The 21,808-nt window shown below is 41.3% G+C and overlaps 4 protein-coding genes and 1 pseudogene across 5 annotated transcripts; all 5 read right to left on the bottom strand.

Annotated features, from left to right (window-relative positions):
* Window positions 1–177: 177 nt before the first annotated feature.
* On the bottom strand, window positions 178–5,906 carry LOC141814500 (WEB family protein At5g55860-like). Of its 2 annotated transcripts, none has more exons than XM_074702458.1 (3): window positions 5,786–5,906; window positions 2,390–2,571; window positions 178–2,038 (listed from the first exon to the last, which is right to left on the bottom strand). In XM_074702458.1, exons 2-3 carry the CDS (start codon window positions 2,549–2,551, stop codon window positions 260–262), a joined length of 1,941 nt encoding a protein of 646 aa, XP_074558559.1. In that variant the 5' UTR covers window positions 2,552–2,571; window positions 5,786–5,906; the 3' UTR covers window positions 178–259. The 2 variants fall into 2 exon arrangements, with proteins under 2 accessions (XP_074558559.1, XP_074558558.1); XM_074702457.1 differs by lacking the exon at window positions 5,786–5,906 and adding an exon at window positions 3,978–4,060.
* On the bottom strand, window positions 5,313–6,920 carry LOC141814504 (putative methyltransferase At1g29790; annotated as a pseudogene).
* Window positions 6,921–7,346: 426 nt separating this feature from the next.
* LOC141814739 (uncharacterized) lies at window positions 7,347–14,051 on the bottom strand. The gene is made up of 8 exons (XM_074702689.1): window positions 13,740–14,051; window positions 13,555–13,650; window positions 12,388–12,498; window positions 12,014–12,323; window positions 9,896–9,986; window positions 8,701–9,034; window positions 8,472–8,620; window positions 7,347–7,990 (listed from the first exon to the last, which is right to left on the bottom strand). The coding sequence occupies exons 1-8, from the start codon at window positions 14,049–14,051 to the stop codon at window positions 7,474–7,476; spliced, it is 1,920 nt and encodes a 639-aa protein (XP_074558790.1). The 3' UTR covers window positions 7,347–7,473.
* Window positions 14,052–17,366: 3,315 nt separating this feature from the next.
* LOC141815641 (inositol-tetrakisphosphate 1-kinase 1-like) lies at window positions 17,367–18,587 on the bottom strand. The gene has a single exon (XM_074703592.1). It carries the CDS (start codon window positions 18,582–18,584, stop codon window positions 17,541–17,543), a length of 1,044 nt encoding a protein of 347 aa, XP_074559693.1. The 5' UTR covers window positions 18,585–18,587; the 3' UTR covers window positions 17,367–17,540.
* An 841-nt stretch (window positions 18,588–19,428) lies between these two features.
* LOC141815668 (uncharacterized) lies at window positions 19,429–20,471 on the bottom strand. The gene is made up of 5 exons (XM_074703621.1): window positions 20,250–20,471; window positions 20,043–20,183; window positions 19,857–19,976; window positions 19,668–19,763; window positions 19,429–19,557 (listed from the first exon to the last, which is right to left on the bottom strand). Exons 1-5 carry the CDS (start codon window positions 20,469–20,471, stop codon window positions 19,429–19,431), a joined length of 708 nt encoding a protein of 235 aa, XP_074559722.1.
* Window positions 20,472–21,808: the final 1,337 nt, after the last annotated feature.

Genomic DNA, 21,808 nt, shown 5'->3' with positions numbered 1-21,808 from the left:
TGAAGGAAACACCAGAAAGGGCGCCAACCATCGCTTTGGCATAGCATCACTACATTAAACATGGAACGGAGTCGTAGCCAGAGAAAAACTTCAACAGTGATAAGCTTGTAGCAACAGAGACTGAACATGACCCATGAGAAAAACATTCACCACTATACAGATCGCAAGCCTTGCACATGCTCTCGGAAGGTCTAAAAGACAGACTACTAAATCATACATACAGGCACAGGCGGAGGTAGTAGTAGTAGTAGTACAAGGATTATACGGGTTTCTCGCCGGGTAGATAGGATGGTGAGCCACCATCCACCTGGCTCTTCTTCCTGTGAAATATGCCACTGAAGTTTTGGAAGAGTGACTTTTTTGAAGAGGATGGTTTCAAGACCTTGCGGTTTTCATCAGTCTTCTCTGATGTCTTGGCGCTGTGAGCCACAGGTTTCGGTGGCAATGGCTCTGCTGACATTTGTGTCTCGGCCAGTATCCTTGAGGCAGTCTCGGCAGCTCTCTTCAGTTCCTTCTCGCGCCACTTCTTCAGCTCTCCTTCAACAGCCTTCTTTGCAGCCTCAGCCATTTCTGCTCTCTTGAGTGCCTCCTCTGTGGCAGTTTCCATGTCCTCCATCTCCTTTCTAGCTGCCTCAAGTTTCTTGATTGCTTCATTCTCACTTGCATGCACAGCCTCTACCTGAGCTAATGCTGCAGCAACTTTCATCTCTGTCAGTTTCTCGGACTCATCTACTTTCCGGGTTAATGACTCGTATTCTTCTTTTGAGATCGTTATGTTAGCTCCAGACTCAGAAGTTGATGCTCGAGCAACATTTGTTTTTGCAGATAACTCCTTGATGAGGTCAAGTGCTCTCGTTTCTGCCCCTTTTGCTTCTTCAGCATCCTTCAAGGCAACCTGCAACTTCTCTTCTGCTTCAACCAAGGCACTTTGAGCTGCCTTCGCTTCACCCTTTAGCTCTTCAGCACTCTTCTTCATTTCTTCTGCGTCCTGCAATGCAGTCTGCGATTCAGATGATAGCTGCTGTAGAGCAGACACTAGATCATCAGATGCTGAAGTAGCTTTTGATTCTGCAATCACTGCTGCCTCAAGCTCAGCTTTGCATTTCTGAAGTTTGAGGTGAAGGTTACTGACAACGGATTCAGTTACTGCATCTTTCTCTTTCAATTCTGCATGCTCTTTCTGGACAGCTTCCAACTCACACTTCAGTGACTCCACTAAAGTCCTTAGTGAATTCTCATCTTCAGCAAGTTTCTGAAGCGTCTCTTTAGCGCCATCAAGATCGGAAGTCATTGTCGTAACAAACTCCGAATCTTTAGTCCGGGCATCTTCCAATTTCTTCCGTACAACTTCAATCTCAGCATTAGTCTCAACCAGTTTAGTCTCAAGGTTCTTTTTAACCTCAGGGTCAAACTCTATTTTCAAAGATGCCAATTTCTTTTCAGCTTCTTCCAGAGCTTGTTTGTAGGATAGTCGGGTGGCATCTTTCTCACTATGAATTTTTAACTCATCTTGTCGGGCTTGATCAGTAGCAAGCTTCACATGCATGAGTGATTCCTGAGCAGCTGAAATCTCCTTGGAAAGCTCAGCAACCTTGTTACTGTTGGCATCAAATAACTTCTTTGCCTCGGCTTCTTGTTGAATGGCATTGAGCTTTGCCTCCATTGATGCATCAAATTCTTTCTTAATCCTTCGAAGCTCTTGCTTTGCTGCATCAAGCTCTGTAATGGCAACTGCATACTGCTCTCTTGCATTGTCAAATTCCTGTTCCCATCCACTACCATTGCCAATATTCTCAACAGAACTCACATCTTCAAGTTTCTTGGTTTGACTTTTTGCAGCTTCAGTTGCTTTTAGAGCTGATTCCTTTGATTCATTTATCTCATTGAGTTTCTTGGTTAGTTCCTGAACGGTTATTTTAGCACTCTCCAGCTCAGCAAGTGCTTGGATTCTAGTTGTTTCAGCATTATTAAGTTGTTCCTTGTACTTGTTAAGCTCTTTTTTAGCCAAGTGAAGCTGGGTCTCCTTAGCTAAAGCTCTCTGTTAAATGATCAAAATGGTCAACCCAGAATATTTGCAGAAATTTTTTTGATGAAATTCCATATAGAATACAGAATTTAGTTACTAAAGAGATCTAGCATTTTTCAGATTAAAGCCAAAAGTTAGCAGATACTGCAGCTTATGAAGAATTCAGATATCCAGTTGGAAATGATTCCATAACAAAAGGGGAAAAAACAGTGATGGGCAACCTGAATATATACTAGGTATATACTACGTAGTCACAGTGACCACTTCATCATCTTGAACAATCTTTGGCTTGATCGATCAAGATGTTAAAATGCTATTTAGAATAAAATTAGTGTCTAAATAGAATAAGAGTAGAAAATATACCTCAATAGGTGGAGGTTTTGGTTTTCTCACTGTCAACTTATCTGATGTAAATGCAACCTCGCCAAAGAGGCTGACAGCAGCTTTTACGGATTCAAAAGGAGCTCTTGTGTCTATCTCAGCTTTGGATGAATCTATGACAGTTTGCTGAAGTTTTGTTCCCATGTTGATTGTCCTAATTTAGCCTGCACGATGATAAAAGGTACATTTCTAGATTAGTAAAATAAAAAAAGTTGGTTTCTAAGCGGCACAACCATAAAAGTCCTAATTGACTCAAGTATGCAAATTTGGATTAAAAAAATTGTTCTGTTAGAATAAATAATATGAATCTCACCCTGACTATTCATTGACAGATCTATTATTATGCTAAATGTGATGTTATTCTAAATTACTAAATACTCTTTTCCTCTCCACTTTATATCAGTCATAAACTGATGCCAGTGAGCGGGGGGAATTGTTGATGACAGTGTCCTTGCCTCTCTAGTCACACCTCAACTTTCTGTAGTGCTTGGACCCTTTCAGAAGTGTATGAGGTGTTCCCTCCCAAATACCTAGATTCAGTGGTCTGAAATGTGTCATCTCATAAGAATATTAGAAGACTCACATTCATGCAACTCGTAGCAAGTTCTAAACATCAATATGAATCATAAACATGGTGAAGCAACAAAATTGCAAATTAATATGATGAATGGTGGCAATATGATATCTTTATCATAACAAAGCGAAAATAGCACTAATATATAAGCAACTAGTCCAAATGGCAAAAAAGACAAACCAAGCAAGTAAAAAGTGATCTATTGCAATGGAGCAATGAGACAAGTTGCGCATTAGCAATTTCTCAGAAAGTTTAGATCAATTTATGGAATGTAAACATTGCTGTCAATAGAAGTTTCAACAATCAACAAGTCAGTTGTGTCTGCCTCCGAGTAAAAGGGACGATTTCAAAGCCCTGTGAGTTCCCACAAATAGTTCCAAATAAAGAAAATGTTTATCCATTGATTACAGGCCTGCCTGAAGAGACAAATTTGAGAGATTTTATGAGCAGTTTTTGACACAATAACTAATAATAAAAGAGGCGTTATGGTTAACAACCTCCTTATGCCAGTTCAACAAATAAAAAAAGTCAAATATTTGAACAATACCCTTATGCTAGATACTAACACAAATTTTCTCCAAGAAAATATTGACATTTTCCTCCAGTGATTTTCTTTTTGCTGCTAAACAGACATCCGAAAGAACAAAGTAATATTTCAGGGAAAAAAATTCCTTATTCGGAATTTTGCAAGTTCATGAATATGGTCCTTCCATGTTTCACAAGCAAGCACCGCAAAAAGCTGTTTTCACCAAAAGTGTACTAGATTTGATAAGATCACGAAACAATAGCAGCTAAGCTCGATATCAATTCTCTTCTTTGCAACAGAGGAACCTACCCAGCAACCCAACTCCACAAAATGAAACCGCTAAGCACGAGAACAATGGGGAAAGGGGAATCAAACGAACAGCAGGTTGAAGGTCCAAAAGAGGGTTACACCCGAGGATCAAAGCACTTCCATAAGTAAAAAAAGTGTAACAAGGAGATCATAGATCAAACCCTGGAGAGCAGATCGGCGTCCAAGTGCTAGACCCGCGAGACAACCAGCGACCGCGGAAGCAGACAGCACGACAGGAGCGACGCCTACGACGTGGCGACGGCAGACCAGAGTCTGGCGGCGTCCCCGGAAAGCGGATCCGCGTGCGTCGCCGGACCGATGGAAGAGAGAGAAAGAGACAGGGCGAGGAGGTAAAAGGGCTGAAGAGGACAAGGCGAGAAAGCGAGGTTGAGGTAAAGCGCACTTGTCGGGACGCAAGTTGAAATTTAATCCGAAAAAACTGAACAACAATTTCCACGACCGCTGTCGCGGCGTGGACAGCGAGGAAGGGAAAATGCGGTTGTAATTGGACAGCGAGATGGGACATACTTCGCGCCAAACACAAAACAGCGGTTCCCAGATCGAAAATGGGACGAAAAAAGCGCGCTCGTTGGTTCTCTATTTTTTTTTTAAAAAAAAATGATCATTTAACTTAAATATTATATCATTAACTCTGTAAATAATTATGAAAACATGCCCTTGGTATAGTACAGATAATACATTTTCTCACAGTGCTCGAGCATAATTAAATTGATTACTATAAAATAAATTTGTTAGAGTATAAGAATCGAATTTCGATGAAATTGAAATAATATTTTTCCTTTAATGATAATTGTAACTATAATTTCTTAATTTACCCAATGCAAAAGCATTAACATTCTGCTATATATGAAAAATCATTAATTATTAAATGAAAAACAACATTTTAAATGTTATCCGAATGATAAATTCCACCACCCGCCTTCCAAATTAAGTGAGGCCAAGGTCAAAATTTACTGAATTATTAAAAACAACATATGCAAGTACTAAATATGTTTTGCAAATGTCTAGAACTCTTAAGAATATATCAAAACAAGGAATAGATTACTTATGAATTATGATTCCTTAATAAGTCATGCATGAGTTCAATCTTATGCCACTAATAACTTGGGCTCTATTTAAATTTTTATTTAATTTACATCTCGCATAATTTTCTTTTGCGAGTGCTGTACACAGCCCAAATTTGATTTTACCTCACCTTCTCTGCCATTCATGGTGGAGCATGAAGCGTTGACCCGGTTCCTTCCCTGTATAATTTTTGAGAAATGATATTTAATATGAAAAATCCAATATGTATGAACCATGACACTCACACCTACATGCAATGGGACCCCTGTCAATGTAAATGTCATTTTCCATTCATGATTTTTCATGTTAATCATTTCTCATAATTTTTCAATAAACGTTGACAATCTCATTTATAATCTTTTATTAAAAAAAAAGTTGCTCATCTTCGATTACAATTGGCGCTGAAGGAGCAAAAGTTGAGCTGATGGAAGATTATGAAAAATACAAGCCTCATAATGTAGAGATAATTACTAATTAGACAATCAATTATCAGTATAAGATTCTTGCATGTCGTGATTAAATTATCCATTCGATTATATTACCCGATTAGTCAAAATCCCAAGTCATTGATGATTAAACTAGTCAACCAATTCCGATTAATTAAACCCGACCATAAAAAAAAGGAATAAGTGTGGGTGCTTGCTTCGATGAATTCAATTATGAAGCGGTACCATCACCGCCTGGTAATATCGTTCCGCGTTGGCTGCGCAGCGCAGAGGTAGATCACTGTGATTCCTCTGGTGTTCTACGTCGAACTACCACCCCCTCTTTTCTTCCACAGACCCAGATCTCCATTTTCTTTTCATGGATGATGGTGGTTGTGATTTAGATCGATGCTACTTTACTATGATCAAGAAAAAGAACAAGAGAATTCGTCGCTCACCTAGTTGGAAGAAGCCTTGATTCCAGAGAAAGAGGAAGTCGGCGATGGCAATGGCTTTTGGAGGACGGCGGTGAGTTACACCTCCCCGTTCTTGAGGCTGCGGGTGTCCGTCTTGTCGGCCACGGCCCACTTGATACGGCGGTAGCCTGATGATGGGGGCGTACACGGCGTCCAGGTCGCCGCCTCGGCAGAAGAAGTGGTCCACCCACAGCAGACCGCCGGCGCGAAGCACCCGGTCGGCGTCGTACAGCAGGAACTCCAAGGCCGGCACCGGGATCCACCGGTTCACGGCGTGGCCCGTGCGCACCAGATCCAGAACCCCGTCCTGGACGGGGAACCGCTGCTGCAGAGGCGCGTGCATCGGAATCACCGCCCGGAGCGCGGCCGCCTCGCTGTAGGGCGCCCCTACATCCAGCGTGATGGTCAGCAACGGCATTGGCCAGCCGCCGGAGTTGCGCCGCGTCCGACGTCGAGGCCGAGGCGGATCGGGGCAGCGCCGGAGGATCTGGCGAGGTTGAGTAGCTGGGTGAGGGGAATATCGAGGACGGAGCGGGCGGAGAGGAAAAGGATCGATTCGACCTTGGGGTCGAAGCCGAGGGAGGCGGGGAGGCAGGAAAAGGAGCGGCAGGAAGCGGAGGAAGGCCAGAGGACGGCGGCGTCGGGAAGGGGGGCGAAGGCGTCGGAAGGGAGTGAGGTTGGAGCATTCGCGGCGGTGGGGGAGAAGCAGCGACGACGAGGGAGCGGGTGACAGCCGCGGAGGATAAGGGCCTCGGCGAGGGCGCGAGAGTTGTCGCGGGGGCAGGCAGTGTAGGGGGTGTAGTTCATGTAGCGGTGGAGGAGGTCGGGGTGGTCGGAGCATGCGGAGGCGATGGCGGCGATGCGAGCATAGAGGAGAAGTTAAGGCGGAGGCACGGTGGGGAAGGAGGCGGAAGAGGAGCGAAGGCGGGTGAGGCGGGAGATAGTGGCGCGAAAGGTATGAAGCTGGCGGAGGAGGTGGTCAGGGACGCCGGGGGGGAGTGGAGGAAGTAGCGGCGGTGGCGAGACCTCGAATGGCGGAGAGATGATAAAGGGAGAGGATATTGGCAGCAGCCATGGCGACCAAGAGAAGGAGGCAGAGCCCCATTCCGACCGCCATGGTCTCGCTCGCTCGCTCACTCGTAGAGAAGTGCCATCTCGCCTATCTGTGGCTGCAAGGGTAAAACATTGTGACTCCAGGACATAACTGAGTACAAAAGAGGATAAAGATTCAAATCCTAACGAAGTTAAATAATACCTTCCTGTGTCCTGATCAATTATAATTTTTTAATTTATTTCCTAATAAATGATCATAAAACCGACCGTATAAAACCCTATAAAACCCTAAGAGACGACTTCAATTTTTTTGCAAAAGAGTAAAATATTATGGCATATGTTAACTGACGGATACATTCTCCTGTTCTCTTATCTATCGGAACAGATCCTTAGCATTGAATTAAACGTGCCCTTGAAAAAGGTAACAAATTTTATCAGCAGAACTCAGAACTAGCCTGACATTTCTGCAGCCAAAAATCTCACTAAAATCCCCACAGGTAAACTACATTATGATGAATAGCAGTATCGAGGATAGAGCAACGCCTCAGCATCTATTAAAAAAAATTATGAAAAATAGCAGAGAAATACAAGATACAGTCAGAAAGTCACCTAAAGCATTAGATGCTTTTCCCAGGGGACTCGGAGCCAGCAAGTTTTCTCCTCTGCTGATGTTCTGCAACTTTATAATCCACAACCTCCCGAAACAACTCAGAATTCAATTCACACTCTTTGCTTCCATAGACAGCGGCCTGAACACTAGCCATCAGCTTGGCAATTTCCCTACCAGAAAATCCTTCAGTCTTAGCGGCAGCTTCTCTAAGCACCTCATCTGATATGCCTTTGATGACTATTTTCTCCTGTTGTGGCCGGAATAAACTAAACCAACCAGACTTGCTCTGCCCAGCCTTGGCAATATATTTGTCCAGATACAACTTGAGCAATTTGCATCGCTCTTCTTCCCCGGGCAATGGGAATTCGAGTACCTCATCAATGCGATCGGCGACAGCAGAGTCGAGATCACCAGGTCGGTTGGTGGCAAGGACGAGCACAATGTCCTTTGATTGGTCCCCAGTGCGGAAAAGGAGAGCATTAAGAGCACTCCTTTGGGCTTCACTCATGTAGGTCTTATTGCGCCTGAAAAATGCAAGGGCTCATTTCAAGTTTTCTTTTATATTTCTAAACAAATAGACCGAGACTGCCTATGTAAAAGGGAAAGCAACATGCAGGCAACGTTATTAACTAGAAAAGCTATCATAAAGAACAACTCTACTATGAATAAAAATAGAACTGTTATATGTAAAGCTGGATGCTAATATAATATAAACAAGAACTACTCTAATAGAGAATAATACAAACAAGAACCACTCCAACAGAGAAGACAGCAGCAACCTAAAATTGATATATGGACTTGGAGATTATTGTGTAAGTAACAAAGTGGAATTTTACTGAATGCAGGAGCCTAGATGATCGTATAGTTAGCATGTATTGGGATTCTAAGACACAAAAGGCAACCCAATGCAAATAGTTGCAATGTGCCTCAGCTAAAAATTTGTTTTACTGACAAATTCCACATTACAGTTTCATAAAGTACAATATAGAGAGAAAGATGACTTACTCACACAAGAATGCATCCGCCTCATCGATGAAAAGAAGCAAACCTCTTTTGGATTTCTTGGCCCAATCAAACAATTGATGTATTTTAGTCACAGCTTGTGATCCCAATGGTGCAACATCACCACCAGTCATCAATGCATAATCTAGGCCCTGGAGAAAAGTCAAGCACCATGTGAGTATGACTGACTTTACAAGTATTTTTGAAAATGGAAAATCATAAAGCAACATACAGATTTTTGAGATAATTCTCGTGCGGCCATAGTCTTTCCTGTACCAGGGGGACCATAAAAGAGCATGTTACGAAATGGAGCCTGATGAATCTTTGTGTTTGCAGTTGCATTGGCAAGCTGTTCAATTCTTTTTTGGAGGGATGGATGGAGAATTACATCACCTAAACCATTTCCCTTCTTTGTTGAATCTTTCCCTTTTAATTTGTTTGATGCAGAGCTAACAACACGAGAGAAAAAACCAGACCAGGGGTATTTTCCTCGGGATGACTCTCTGATTAGTGATGGTTGACCCAAGATTCGGTCAACATATCCCCAGACAACTCTTGCACCTTCTCTGACAATTAATTAGGGCATACAATATAAACACTCAATTACAACAAGCAAAGAGGTCCAATTACTGCAGTTAAGTAGCAATCTTAAAAGCATTGCAAGAACCAAGTTTCACAACCAAACACAAAATCAGACATGTGGGAGCTTATTACAGGAAAGATTCAAGTTGAAGAATATTAACTAACTTAAGTTTGATTGGACAAAAATTTTACTGCTGGAACTTTCAGTTAGTTTTTCTGAGATTGTTTTGACTTTTTGTGCATGTTTTGCAATATGCACAATGGTAACCCAGAATTGTCAGATGAGACTTACAAACACTCTCCTTCCCATCCCCATTAAGCCATTAACTATAAATTTTATCATCACTGTAATATCTCAGTGTTCTTTGGTTCTTTAGTGTTTTACCCTCTTCATAAAAAAACTATCACCACAAAGACAATACTGAGAATTCACATCATCAACGTAATGCGTTGCTAGCGCTCAAAATTCCTTTGATACTGTTTTGAACAGAGTTTTGCTATTAAATCCTGACAACTTAAATTAACGACCAAAAACTCTTTCAAGTTTATAAATTTAAGAAGCCAATTTGTCCAAGAATACCCCTTATAACTATATAGTATTAGTTTATTGTCTGCTACACAAGCTAATAATCTATTTGACAGATATGATTGACACTAGACGTAAATGCACTCTTACAGAGTCTGGCAAGCACTACCACAAATCTAGTTTGAAAGAAAGCTGCATCGAACATTTTGAATACAGTTGGATCTACTGGCTAGAAAAAAAAATGCACCCATTTGCATTCAGTTTCTCAATAAACTTTTCAAGCACATAGGATAGATCTTCCATTTAACCATTCATTTACCTTGTAGTGTAAACCCCCGCAGCTAGAGCAGTTACACCTCCAACAGCTACAATCAACTTGTTCTGGTCGGTGAGTATCGCTCTTAAGCCACCTAAACAGAATTGAATTTGAATGTAGAGTTTAATTATGATTGGATATGTAAGTAGAAGTTAAAAAAACAAAGCTGAGATGCATTGAAAATGCCATCTGATATATTTAGAAATTGAACACATGAAAGAGAAAAGACAGGAAATCACCTTGTCAAGCATAACTCTAATAGAATACCTTAAATTATAGTTTAAAGAAGATATATCAGACATGAAGGAAATTTCTCTATCACAATTCTAAATTAAATGTTGTTCTCTGAGAATTGTGCAAGGCAATTAAAAAATGAGGTGGAGAAAATGTTAGCGTGGCCAAAATGGATTATAAAATAGATTAAATATGATATGGACAATTTTAAAGACACCTAATTGATTCTTATTCAGATTCATTGAGTGGATTAGTGTTGTCATGTTGGAAGTGAGATCTAAAAGCCTCTTGTTAACATAATCAAAAATAATTTAAAACATCAATACATTCATATCCAAATAGCTAGGACAAACACAGATTGTTGGTGCTGATGTTGTGTGCTTAAATACTGCTCTCAGCAAAGGAATAACTAATTGAATTCATACTACCACTGATGTAATCTCCATCAGGATTTAATAATGGTGCAGCTATTAGTGATAACTTTTGTTTTAGAAGCTCTGGTCCACATCCATCATCAACATTTTTAAAGAGACATTAAACAGTGTGATCATCAAAAGACATCTGAATGCAAAATATTACAGCTGTAAATTGTCATTAGAAGATCTTATAATATTATAAAATCTGGCAGCATGTTCAGCTTCACAAGCTCGCATTCCAGTCAGTTTCTGGCCAAGGAGATAAAGCAAACGCAGAAAAATGTTGAGAATTGAACATTTCATTATACCAAAAAAAAATAAAATTGCCAGAATATAAAATTCTCTCCGCAGTACTAAAGTTCATAGTTCGTGATAGTTATAGAAATCAAAAGATTGCAAAAGTGGAAGAGAACATCAAGAACAACCAAATGAATGAAAAACAAAAAATTCGAAATATATAAGAATAGCATGATGCTTTCCTTTAAGTTGTTAAAAAGGTAATGATATGAAGAAATTGATTTTTAAAATGGGAACACTATGAAGAATTTTGTAGTCCAAGGCATGGACGTTGCATAACAATTAGATAAGCATAAAGAGAATTACATTGATGTGCCTTTTCTCATATGTTTTAATTATCATAGCCGCATCAGATATTGGAAGCAGTATTTAAAGCATTGTGGATGCAATCATGCCAAATCAAAAATCAACCATGAGTATAATCATCAAGTAATCAACTCACCCACGTACATGATTACAACAAATTTGGCAAGGAAGCAGTAATTATAGAAAGCCTAATTAGGTTTGCTAGCATGAGTCAAATTTGGTGGCTCTAATTAGGTTTGTAAACTATCGAGGTTGGATTTTAGCAAAAACCAAACCCTGATTAGAATCTTTCAGGTCAGGTGGTAAAATCAACCTGATCAGCTTCAAGTCAGCTGGGTTTCCAAGATATTAAATGAGCATAGGGCCAACTCAACTCAAAATCAAGAAGAATTAAGCTTGTCAAAGGTCTTCTTTTGGAAAGTTCTAAAATATTTTTATACTTAAACATCTATGTAATTCTTTTACAACTAAAATCTAGTTGGGTAATACATAATGACTGACCTCAGAGCCTGAACTGAATGTTCAAAAAATGTTGACACGAAACTCAACTCTTAATCTTTGTATCCAGTCAAGCCAGATTCTTTGGAAACCTCTATGTCCAAATAACATAACACTCATGTGAGCACAGTATCTCATTAAATTAAAATAACAGGCTAATACAAGTATATATAATAGAGAATGATCTGGTATCAAAAAGCATCAATATTGAACACTTTACTGCATGACTTATCCAGGAATCTGAGACAATGACCTTGGCATCATAAATTAGGAGCCGTTGCACAGAAGGCCTTATGACATATATACAGTAAATAAACTGAATAAAAAAGGATACTGGATCCTTTAGCACTTCGAAAGCATTAGTTTGTACCTCCAATATGGTCAAAGGTCGTATTAATTGCTGATATCCACTTCTCTCTCTCAGCATTTGCCCGTTCTATCAGCATTCTTCTGTTTACTTCTTCAGCTAGTTTTGCTTCATGTGCTCTTCCTTCAGCTTCTGCCAATGCTTTCACTCTGATAGTTTCACGTTCAATCTCTGCCTTTTCTCGCTCTGTCTGTCTACGCTGTGCTTGAATTTGTTCCTCTGTGGCGCGACGAATCTGTTCTTGTCTAATTGATGATTCTTCTTGCAATTTCACAAGCTCTTGATTTCTTGCTCTTTGACTCTCATGCTCTGCCTGCATAAGAAAACAAAACAGAATTAACACAAGGAAATTTGAATAAAAACATTACTCAGTTTACCTGCATTCTCTTTCTTGTTAATTCATCCTCATATCGAGCCATTTGAGCCTTAGTTTGGGCCTGTTGTTGGACTAATTTTTTCTGTTCCTCATAGATTACCCTTTGCCTGTCCTGCAAGACGGTGACATCAGCAACAATTAAAGAAAAATCAAATATGCTAATCTTATTGAATAGAAGTTGAGGCATGAAGTATGTACAACCCATATCAAAACATGACAATTTCAAGATCTGTGAGATGATAATCAAACAAATAGTGTGAGGTGAACAAATAAAGCAAGATGTGATATCAGCTACAAATAAAGCAAACTTCAATATGCTAATCTCAATTAAGGTTGAAACATGAAGTTTGTATGACAACCCATTTCATCTATTAGAACAAGAGAATTTTGAGATGTGCAACATGTTAATAAAACAAATATTATGTGAGGCAAACAGCATGATCTCAGAAGGTGATCAACTAGTGTTCTAGTTATTCCTCCTAAGCTATTTGGAGCATTCCGTACACAACAGATCAGGAAGGACCTCCATTGTAGAGAGCATACCAAGAAAAAGTTCTAATATGATGTGGAAATCATTGCCTAAAGCTGCTCAAACCCAAGTTAATATTAGCATAAGAGTTCCAAATTACATGTCCCCTGACACCTCATAGTTAGCCGGCAAGGTATTTACCTTATGGCAACTAATGATACGCATTGGCAATCAATTATCTTCTCACATGTTTTCTTGTACGTGAGGTTGACAGCAAATCCAGAAATGATGAGAAGAATGTGTTGTAGAAATAAAGCAAATTTGAAAAGATGCCACAGGGAAAGGGAGCATTGGTACAATGGTAAAGTTGTTGTCGTGTGTCCTAAAGCTGCATATAAAAAATCTTTCCTCACGACTCCACATTGGCAGGAGCGTGCAGTGGGCTGTTTTTTTTTTTAAGACACCACAGGGTCTAGAAACAATTGTAGTCAGACAAAGATGAGAACTTTACCAAACAGAACGTCAATCAGCACAAATAGTCTTTCCTTACGAGGACCAACGTAGATTACTAAGAAGGACTAACCAGTTAAGATATATGAAGTATTCTAGCCGGGGAGGAGCAAGCATCTATGTGATGCAGCTCCAACTAAGCAATCAGGATTGACAAAATTTTGAGACATTCCCAAATTGGAATCTTACAGTTTCATGCTGAGCTTGCAGGGCCTGAAACTCTGACTTCTTTGCCGCCAACTCTTCTTGCCTTGTCTCTTCTTGTTTCTTCAATAACTCAAACACCTAACGCGCCGGAAGGCAAAAAAAAAAAAGAGTAAAGTAACATCTTTCAAAATTTTGAAAAAGAAACTCCGAATGTGATCCCTGCACACCTTTTTAGCCTGCGACGAACTACTGATCTCCCGCAGGGCCTTGGCACCCCGCTCCAGTGCCTCCGGATCGAAACCCGCGGCAGAAGTGCGAGGGTTGTCGTTACGAACACGAGGCTCCTCCTTCGGCGGGGCCTCAGCCGGATGCGGAGGCGGCGGACCAGGTCGAGCAGAGTCGGAAGCTGGAGGTGCAGGCGGAGATGGATTGGAGAACGGAGGGAACCTGAAGGAGCCTCCGTCAGCGTAGGCATGCTCCGCCGCGAGGGCTGCCGAAGCGACGGCGGAGGCCAACATTGCCGACCGAAAACCCGCCATGTGAAGGCGAGGACCGAAGCGAGGCGGCGGAGGGCGAAGGATGGAAGGCGAGAAGAGCCGCCGAAATTTATGGTCGTTCGGACCAGGCAGACGAAATGCGGGCCGGAAGAGGAAGACGCCTGACAGGGTTTACGTTGGCGACTTGGCGGCTTCTTGGTCTAGGGTTTATCACGGCATGGGCTTGTGGGTCAGACTGCTTTCTTGAGTAACAAGTCAATTGATTTTAGTTCTATTTACGCCCTAAAAGGTGCATTTTACATTGAATAATCACATTTTTTAGTTGATAGAAATTATTTTTTTTAGCAAATAGATTTTGGAATTGAGAATTATTTACCTCTGTATTCTAAATTATCCAAATATTTATTTTCCATTTTACAAAACAGCCCAACTAATTTAGTAGATGGACCACCTTCCTAATAGTTCGCCTATCAAATAAATTTGAAAATGCAAATGAGTAACTGAATTGTTCTAGTAATTTGAACAGATGATGAATTCTTTACCGGTCCTGAGATTTGAAGGCGTCCAATTTTGAAAATGTTAAATCCTTCGACTTTGATTAGAAACCTCAAGTGTTGGAGAGAACATGCTTCACTTATGCCCTTGTAAATAATTGTAAAAGAAAACTTCGGAACAGCCTCCAGATGCTCAGAATAAGCGATTTCATTCATTAATTACAAGAAGGAAGGTAAAGGCATACAAATAGAGAGGACTAGCATTGCATGCAACTTTGGTTTTTGAACCACAAAAACCTCATAATACTGATAGTGTAATACACAGTTTTAATGCTTGAATCAAAGAACCATCACAAAAAAAGGCAAGCCATACAAAAGATACAAAATGAATATCGAGGTCCTTTTATCCTTACCCTGTTCCATAGATCCATGTAACTTGACCTTACTAGTTTGCATTGTTCTTTCGGATAATGGAATGAAAGCTTGACGACTTTGGAATACAACTAACGCAGGACTTCTAGCAAGTTTTTAAAGTATGATTAAACGACAGTAACAAGGATCAGTTCACTTTTATGATTGGACTGCAAAATCTCAAATGCTCAATGAACAAATAAATACTAGCTCATTCTGAATTCCTTGAGAAAATAGTAAAACAAAGATCCTAGGATCTCAACTTATATTCTTCAGCTTTGGACTAAGCTAAACTATTGATTGGAAAAATATAACCCAGAACTTTATTTTCTATCAAAATGCTATGTAAAAGCGAGTGAAAATATATATGGCTGAAACTTCATCCGATGAACACATTACATCCACTGGAAGAATCAAACTTTCTATGGTTTAACAACCACAACTTAATAAACCAATCATCATTCAAATCTTATCCTAGATTGTATTGTTTTGTTAGTAAACTATAATCAACAAAACAGGACCGATTGTTAGACTTGGTTTCTCTATCAATGACTCATAATTCATCGTACCTGTTGACTTCTTGAGCTTGGAGAAGCCTGAGGAATTAGAGGTGACCTCAGGACCGATTGTTGTCCATCATAATGAATTGGTTTCTTTATCAATGATTCATAATTCTTCATTCCTGTTGATTTCTTGAGCTTGGAGAAGCCTGAGGAATTAGAGGTAACCTCAGCTTGTTGGTTTTAGCAATTCATCCATTTGTTCTTTCATCATCCTTTTTCTGCTCAAACAACAATACCACTTATTCTTGCATGCCGATGGCTTAGCTCGATAAGTGCTACAGGCAGACTTTGGTACTTTGGTTTATCATCCATTCTCTTTCATGCCCATGTCTGACACGAACACTCCAAGTTGAATACCCAACACCTTTGTTGATCATGAGCAAAAAAAGTTTAGAAACAAATATCTTGTACACTCAAATCCATACTAATGTCAAATACTCATACCAGATGACAATTGAAACATTCCCAACTCTGCATAGGATCCCCTACCTAAGATTCATCATCTTGTCATTTTGAAGACTGCCAATAAAACCCATTAAAATATCCTAATTGTTATTCGTGGATGGTAAAATGTCTTGTATAGGTGCCTTCCATGCCATTCTTACATACTTGCCACCCAAATTACTCAAATTGATCACCTTATAGCATCAATTGTACTTCACATCACCGATAACTCCACCAATAAGTCAGCTACCTAACAAAGTAAATTAGCTGAGGGACGCATGTTTTTCCACTAGAAGCAAAATCTTCTCTACCTCCTACTCATTTATTTATCAATCATCAAGCAGGCCATGAAAATATTGCCAATCTAGCCGCTCTTTGCATGTTCTAAGATATGCTTCAACATTGACGACTTGGAGAGTCAGACCTATGAAGGGTTTACACTGACAACAATTCCAGAAATTCCAAGAGAATGTGCAAGACAGGAAGGAGAAATATTGAACTAGAATAAAATAATGTGTTTTCATATAAATCATGTAATTAACAATACGTAATAGTGGTTTCCCTATGCAAGTTTTCATTCCAAGTTAGTGACACATACCAAGGCACCCATCAACCTAATCTCAGGTATAATCAAGTTTAGCACCTAAAACAAAATACAAAGATCCACCTAAGACTAACGTCTCACTGTTTATCCTACAAACTGTAATTCACCTATTTGATATAACAATAAATCGTGGACATCTCCAAAAACTACTAAAATAGATGACTAAAATATGAAGCAGATTCAATCAAGAGAAAATCAAGATAACAAAAATTCCATCATATAGAAGAACTACCAATAACAACATTCATAAAGGCTATGTGCATGAGATAAGGACATAAGGCACTCTGTTTAGATTAACGTATAGTTCTAACAATGATGATATTTTAGAAGCAAGCAAGTGCAAAAACAAGATAATATTAATAATAATAATCTTGTGCATGTGTTATCTTAATTGAACCACAACAGACAAACATCAGCCGAATGATTTAGATCAACGATAAAAATAAATAAAGGAAAAAAAAGTGAATTTTGTGTGTACTAGATTGGTTGCAATCAGAACAGATCAATTTTTTTAACCCCACCAACCTTAATACAGTTATAAATGTACCAACAACTGTAGCAAATGTAAGGATGTACAATCTCAATGTATCAGTGTCAGAACCAATAAACACACCCAAAGGTTAAAAACCCATGATCTACTAACCTACTTATTCAGCCGAATGATTTAGATCAACGATAAAAATAAAAGGAAAAAAAGTGAATTTCGTGTGTACCAGATTGGTTGCAATCAGAACCGATCAATTTTTTTTTAACCCTACCAACCTTATTACAGTTCTAAATGTACCAACAACTGTAACAAATGTAAGGATGTACAATCTCAATGTATCAGTGTCAGAACCAATAAACACACCCAAAGGTTAAAAACCCATGATCTACTAACCTACTTATTCAGCCAAACGACATTGCGGTAGTGTGGCTATATTCATATTGTTTTGATCATTTGCATTGGCTTGAAGTGTAAGCTTCTTGGGGGAAGAAAAACTAGACTTCTTAAAGAAAGAAAGTACCAGAAACCTCATCCAACTTCCCCTGCATCCTCTGCCAACTTGTTATGGTTGTCGGACAAATGCTTGCACTCATTAGTGGAGACAATTGAAGTTGTTGTATATTGCTCTTTCTTTTCATGAACAATGTTCCAGAAGAAGTCAGTTAAAACCTTTTCATAAGATGGCATTTTCGCATACCCAGGAAAGTAGTTGATGTCGATAACAAGGTAATGGTTCCCAGCTCTCACATCCCTGATCATGTCAAAATTGAAAAGTCGCAATCCTGTAGCCCGGCTCAAACCCCTCGCTATCTTCGTGAGAAAGCTCAATGGAGGCACCTCTACCTCATCCAGGTGTTTGTAATATTCGGCATCTGTCGGGTTGTGCATGGTAATGTTGGACACTTGTGAGAAGGTGACAGACCCCATGGAGCGCTCCAGTTTCTCTTCAGATACATCTGGGAGAGACTTCCTCTTCACGCACTGTACGTAGTCCCCCACCACATAAACCTTGAAGATGACCTCGCCGTGGTTCACAAATTCCTGCAGCACGAGGGGAGGTTTTAGCTTGAGCAAGGCTTCCCGGTGGAAAACCAGGGACATTTTATGGGACTTGGCGCTGCCATCGGCGACTAGGGGCTTCGCGATCACAGGGAACCGTAGGGCGCCGACGACACCGAAGTTGGAGAGGGCACTCGAGTCATAAATCACCACCTGGCTGGGGATCCCAAACGTCTCCCTCTCCTGGTGGATCTCGAGCTCCGAGACGACCTGGAGCATGGAGATACGATTGTGAAGGCGCTGGATGGCGAGGGGAGGGTCGACGATGGGAACGCCGGGGTTCTGGGCGGCGAAATCCACGAGCTGTGCCTTCCAGTCGTCTCCATAGAACTTGTGGAGCACACAATCGTAAGGGCCCTGATCGGCGAGGCGCCTCGAGGTATCAATGGCGACGAGATCGATGCCTCGCTCGCTCGCTAGGCCGACGAGAGAGGGCTGGATGAAGCTCAGCTGCTTCTTGGGCGCGAGGGCGTAGCCTACAACGAATCTCCGACGAGAAGGAGTTTCCGCCATTGCAAGCTCGGAATCCCAAAAAAACACCTCTGATTCCACCTCAATCCTCGATCTCCGGCGAAAACAAACTGCATTCTTGAGCAAAGATTAATCCCCAATCCCAAGGTTCCTCCACAAAAATCCTACATATCAAACAGAAAAGATACAAAAGCAAAACATACGAAAGTTAGGGTTCTACCCACCGAATCGCACTCCGAACGCCGAAAGATCTCGAGGAAGCGAAGCGAGAAACGGAGCGGAAGGAGAGAAGACGGTTTTATAGCACTCACGCGCCGGCGACGTCCACTCCATCTCAACGCGAACGACGGCAACGAGTGGCCACGTGGCGAGACACGATTCTCCGACTCGTACCACGAGCCCTCGATCGAACGGTTCGTGCATGCTCTCGACGTGGACCGTTGTCATCGACCGTCGAACTGCGTTTCGACGGACGAGAGCTATCGACGACGGAGGGCCCCGATGCAGAATCTCCAGTGGGGCCGGCAGCGGAGAGATTCACATGCGATGCGAAGGGCCGGCCTTTAGTGCGAGGCCGGGCCCACCGTCCACCACTCGGTTCAGTGATTCCAACTGTCTCGCGAAATAAAAGACTGAAGCGGTTCGTTGGTCTGGGTGTAAATGCACACCGACAATTATTAGCTATCAGGTGCTGTTGGAACGCCATTGCCGGTTTGGCGATGTTTAGTTTGATATAAATTGAAAGCTAAAATGAGAACGACTTTAAAAAAGGATTTCTGATGTTCTATATTGTTCGTTCAATTCAATTCGGAAAGCACAATCTTCTTCTTCGTCGCAATCATTCAACAGAGCATTCGCTGATTCAGAACTACCAAAACAATGAACTTCAACGAGCTGAGACTTTGGCTGTCATATCTACCGTCCTCTTCCTCCTCTTTGCTATCTTATATCTGAACATCTTGAGGATCTTGTAGAACCAGAAGGCACTGACCAGCTGCAGACCCAGCGCCATGGCCTAACAGAACAAAGTACAGAGCGTGGAGATAAAGTCATCAAAATTCAAACAAATGGCAGACAGAACAAGTCGATTCATCTATATTGAGTCGATGAAGCTTTCAGTTGCACCTTAATCAGGAGCGGGTTGTCTGCTTTCAGCGTCACATATGTCAGATATGGGCCTCCGACCATCCTGGCCAGGGAGAAAATAGCAGCGAACAAAACCTGCATCGCCATGAATCCATCAAATCGAGTACAATTTTTCTTTTAAGCTTTCTCTGAGGAGAAGAGAAATCGAGGCGTTGATTTTATATATACATCGACTGTGAAATTTAGGTTGGTGTCCCTGTAACCAAGCTCTTTGAGAAGCTCCCTCATGTGGAGAAAAGGGCTAGAGATCTCTGTGATCCAAATCGATGCCACCATTTCTGAGCCACACTGTAGATTAAGAAGCCAAGCTTATCTACAATTCATGGCGTCGACTCAAAAGCTCGAAGTACAAACCATTTCGTAGGCAAGACCTGCTCCGATTCCGACGATGCTAACTACGTGATGGATGGAGTTGTCCATCTTGGGATTTCGGTCGAACAGGCAGCATGCAAGATCATAAATCAGATACGATAGCGTCACGGCCAAGGCTTTCATCTGGAGAGAGAGTTAATTTGTGTTCATCTGGTAGAAGTTATGAATTGAAAAGATGAGGTTACGTACCTGCAGAGGAGAAGACGTCGAGGCCAAGGGACAGAGGGGGCAACTCCAGTCCTGCACGGAGAAGGCGGCGAAGGAAACGGCGACCACGGCGTGGATGGCGGAGACGACGCGGTTGCAGAAGTCGAAAGAGCGGCGCCGGAACAGGCTCCTTCGAATGAGGAAGAAGGTGGCCGACCAGAAGAGCACTCCTGATGTCACCCACTTCACTATGTGATCCTCCATGGCAGACTGACTAGCTAGCTCGATCTGTTCCTGAGACAGAGCGAGAATTCAGGGACGAGATTATATTCTTCGACAGCTTGGCGATGCCGGCCGGATCGAGTTTAAAAAGAGTATAGTATCTTGATACAGAGGTGGAAATTAATTGATGAGAAACAGTCCGGCGTGCATGAGATTGGTTGAGCTAGATTAGGACATTAATGGTGAGAGGTGGTCACAAGTTGCTCACGAGGTCCACATGCATGCTCGTACTGTTCATAAGTCTTCGGACGTTGTCGAAAGTTCTGTATAGAGATGTTCTCTGAGTTCATCTTCAAGATATCAGAATTCTTCAACGTGCACGATGCTGAAACCGACGCTTCCTTCCGCGCGGTCTGTATCTGCATCTGCGCGCTGTGTCGTAATTCTCTGACTGTAAATGAACCGGACTCGACGAACAAATTTTATATTCCTTTAATTATAAAAAAAAACATATGTAATAAATAAATTTAAATATTATAAGTGAACTCTCTTCATGATGATTTCATGAATAAATTATGATAATTTGATTTATATAAAATTTAATTATTACAACTAATATATATATATATATATATATATATATAGATTTGCTATCATGAGCGACGGGTTCTTACGCGCCCCGTGCGCGACTCCTCCGACGTTCGCGCGCTTCCGCCGCCCGTTCATCGCCGTCCGACCACCGCCGGCGGCCGGACCGGATCCGTTGGAACTGCAACTCGACGGCGCACATCCCGGCATCGAATTTCGGCCGAATTGGACCGGAATCCGGCCGGAATTCCGGCCGAAACACGGCAACAGTGGCTGGCGCCGCTGTCGCCCGGAATTCGGCCGGATTCCGGCCGAATCGCGGCCGGAATCCGGCCACCTCCGGACCGCCGGCGAGTTGCGGTTCCAACGGGCCCGGTCCGGCGGGCGACGGTGGTCGGACGGCGATGAACGGGCGGCGGGAAGCGGCGGAGGTCCGAGGAGAAACACTGTGCAATCGCGATTGTTTGGACGGCTGAGATTGAGCGCACGATCGGATGAACGGCCGAGATGGAAGCGCTCACGGGCGCTCAAGAAATCGGTGCTCAACATAGCAATTCCGTATATATATATATATATATATATATATATATATATATATATATATATATAATGTTTATGAATAATTTTATAGATTTTTTATATTCTTTTAAATCTAATATTATTAATATGTTAAAAAATAATATAATTTTTATGAATAGATAAAAATTATATATATATAAAATAATATTAATAGCTTGATAAGTTTTTAATTGAATAATTTTTTTTATGAATAAGTTTGAATAAATTCGATA

The sequence above is a fragment of the Curcuma longa genome, chromosome 21 (genome assembly GCF_044706935.1).
Source record: "Curcuma longa cultivar G26 ecotype Majalengka, Jawa Barat chromosome 21, ITB_CL_G26_1.1, whole genome shotgun sequence".
Lineage (NCBI taxonomy): Eukaryota > Viridiplantae > Streptophyta > Magnoliopsida > Zingiberales > Zingiberaceae > Curcuma > Curcuma longa.
This window is presented reverse-complemented; position numbering and strand designations above follow the sequence as displayed.

What these genes read in the sequence shown, in the direction of transcription:
- LOC141814500 (XM_074702458.1), bottom strand. Translation starts at nt 2,551, where the DNA reads ATGGGAACAAAACTTCAGCAAACTGTCATAGATTCATCCAAAGCTGAG. An exon ending in CAAAACCTCCACCTATTGAG is followed by an intron (nt 2,039 to 2,389) that starts GTATATTTTCTA and finishes ATCATTTAACAG; the next exon opens with AGAGCTTTAGCTAAGGAGAC.
- LOC141814739 (XM_074702689.1), bottom strand. Translation starts at nt 14,051, where the DNA reads ATGGCGGGTTTTCGGTCGGCAATGTTGGCCTCCGCCGTCGCTTCGGCA. An exon ending in TGCAAGCTCAGCATGAAACT is followed by an intron (nt 12,499 to 13,554) that starts GTAAGATTCCAA and finishes ACCGTCTTGCAG; the next exon opens with GACAGGCAAAGGGTAATCTA. An exon ending in GCGGGGGTTTACACTACAAG is followed by an intron (nt 9,035 to 9,895) that starts GTAAATGAATGG and finishes ATTAATTGTCAG; the next exon opens with AGAAGGTGCAAGAGTTGTCT.
- LOC141815641 (XM_074703592.1), bottom strand. Translation starts at nt 18,584, where the DNA reads ATGGCGGAAACTCCTTCTCGTCGGAGATTCGTTGTAGGCTACGCCCTC.
- LOC141815668 (XM_074703621.1), bottom strand. Translation starts at nt 20,471, where the DNA reads ATGGAGGATCACATAGTGAAGTGGGTGACATCAGGAGTGCTCTTCTGG. An exon ending in CGACGTCTTCTCCTCTGCAG is followed by an intron (nt 20,184 to 20,249) that starts GTACGTAACCTC and finishes CTCTCTCTCCAG; the next exon opens with ATGAAAGCCTTGGCCGTGAC. An exon ending in CAGGTCTTGCCTACGAAATG is followed by an intron (nt 19,977 to 20,042) that starts GTTTGTACTTCG and finishes CTTAATCTACAG; the next exon opens with TGTGGCTCAGAAATGGTGGC.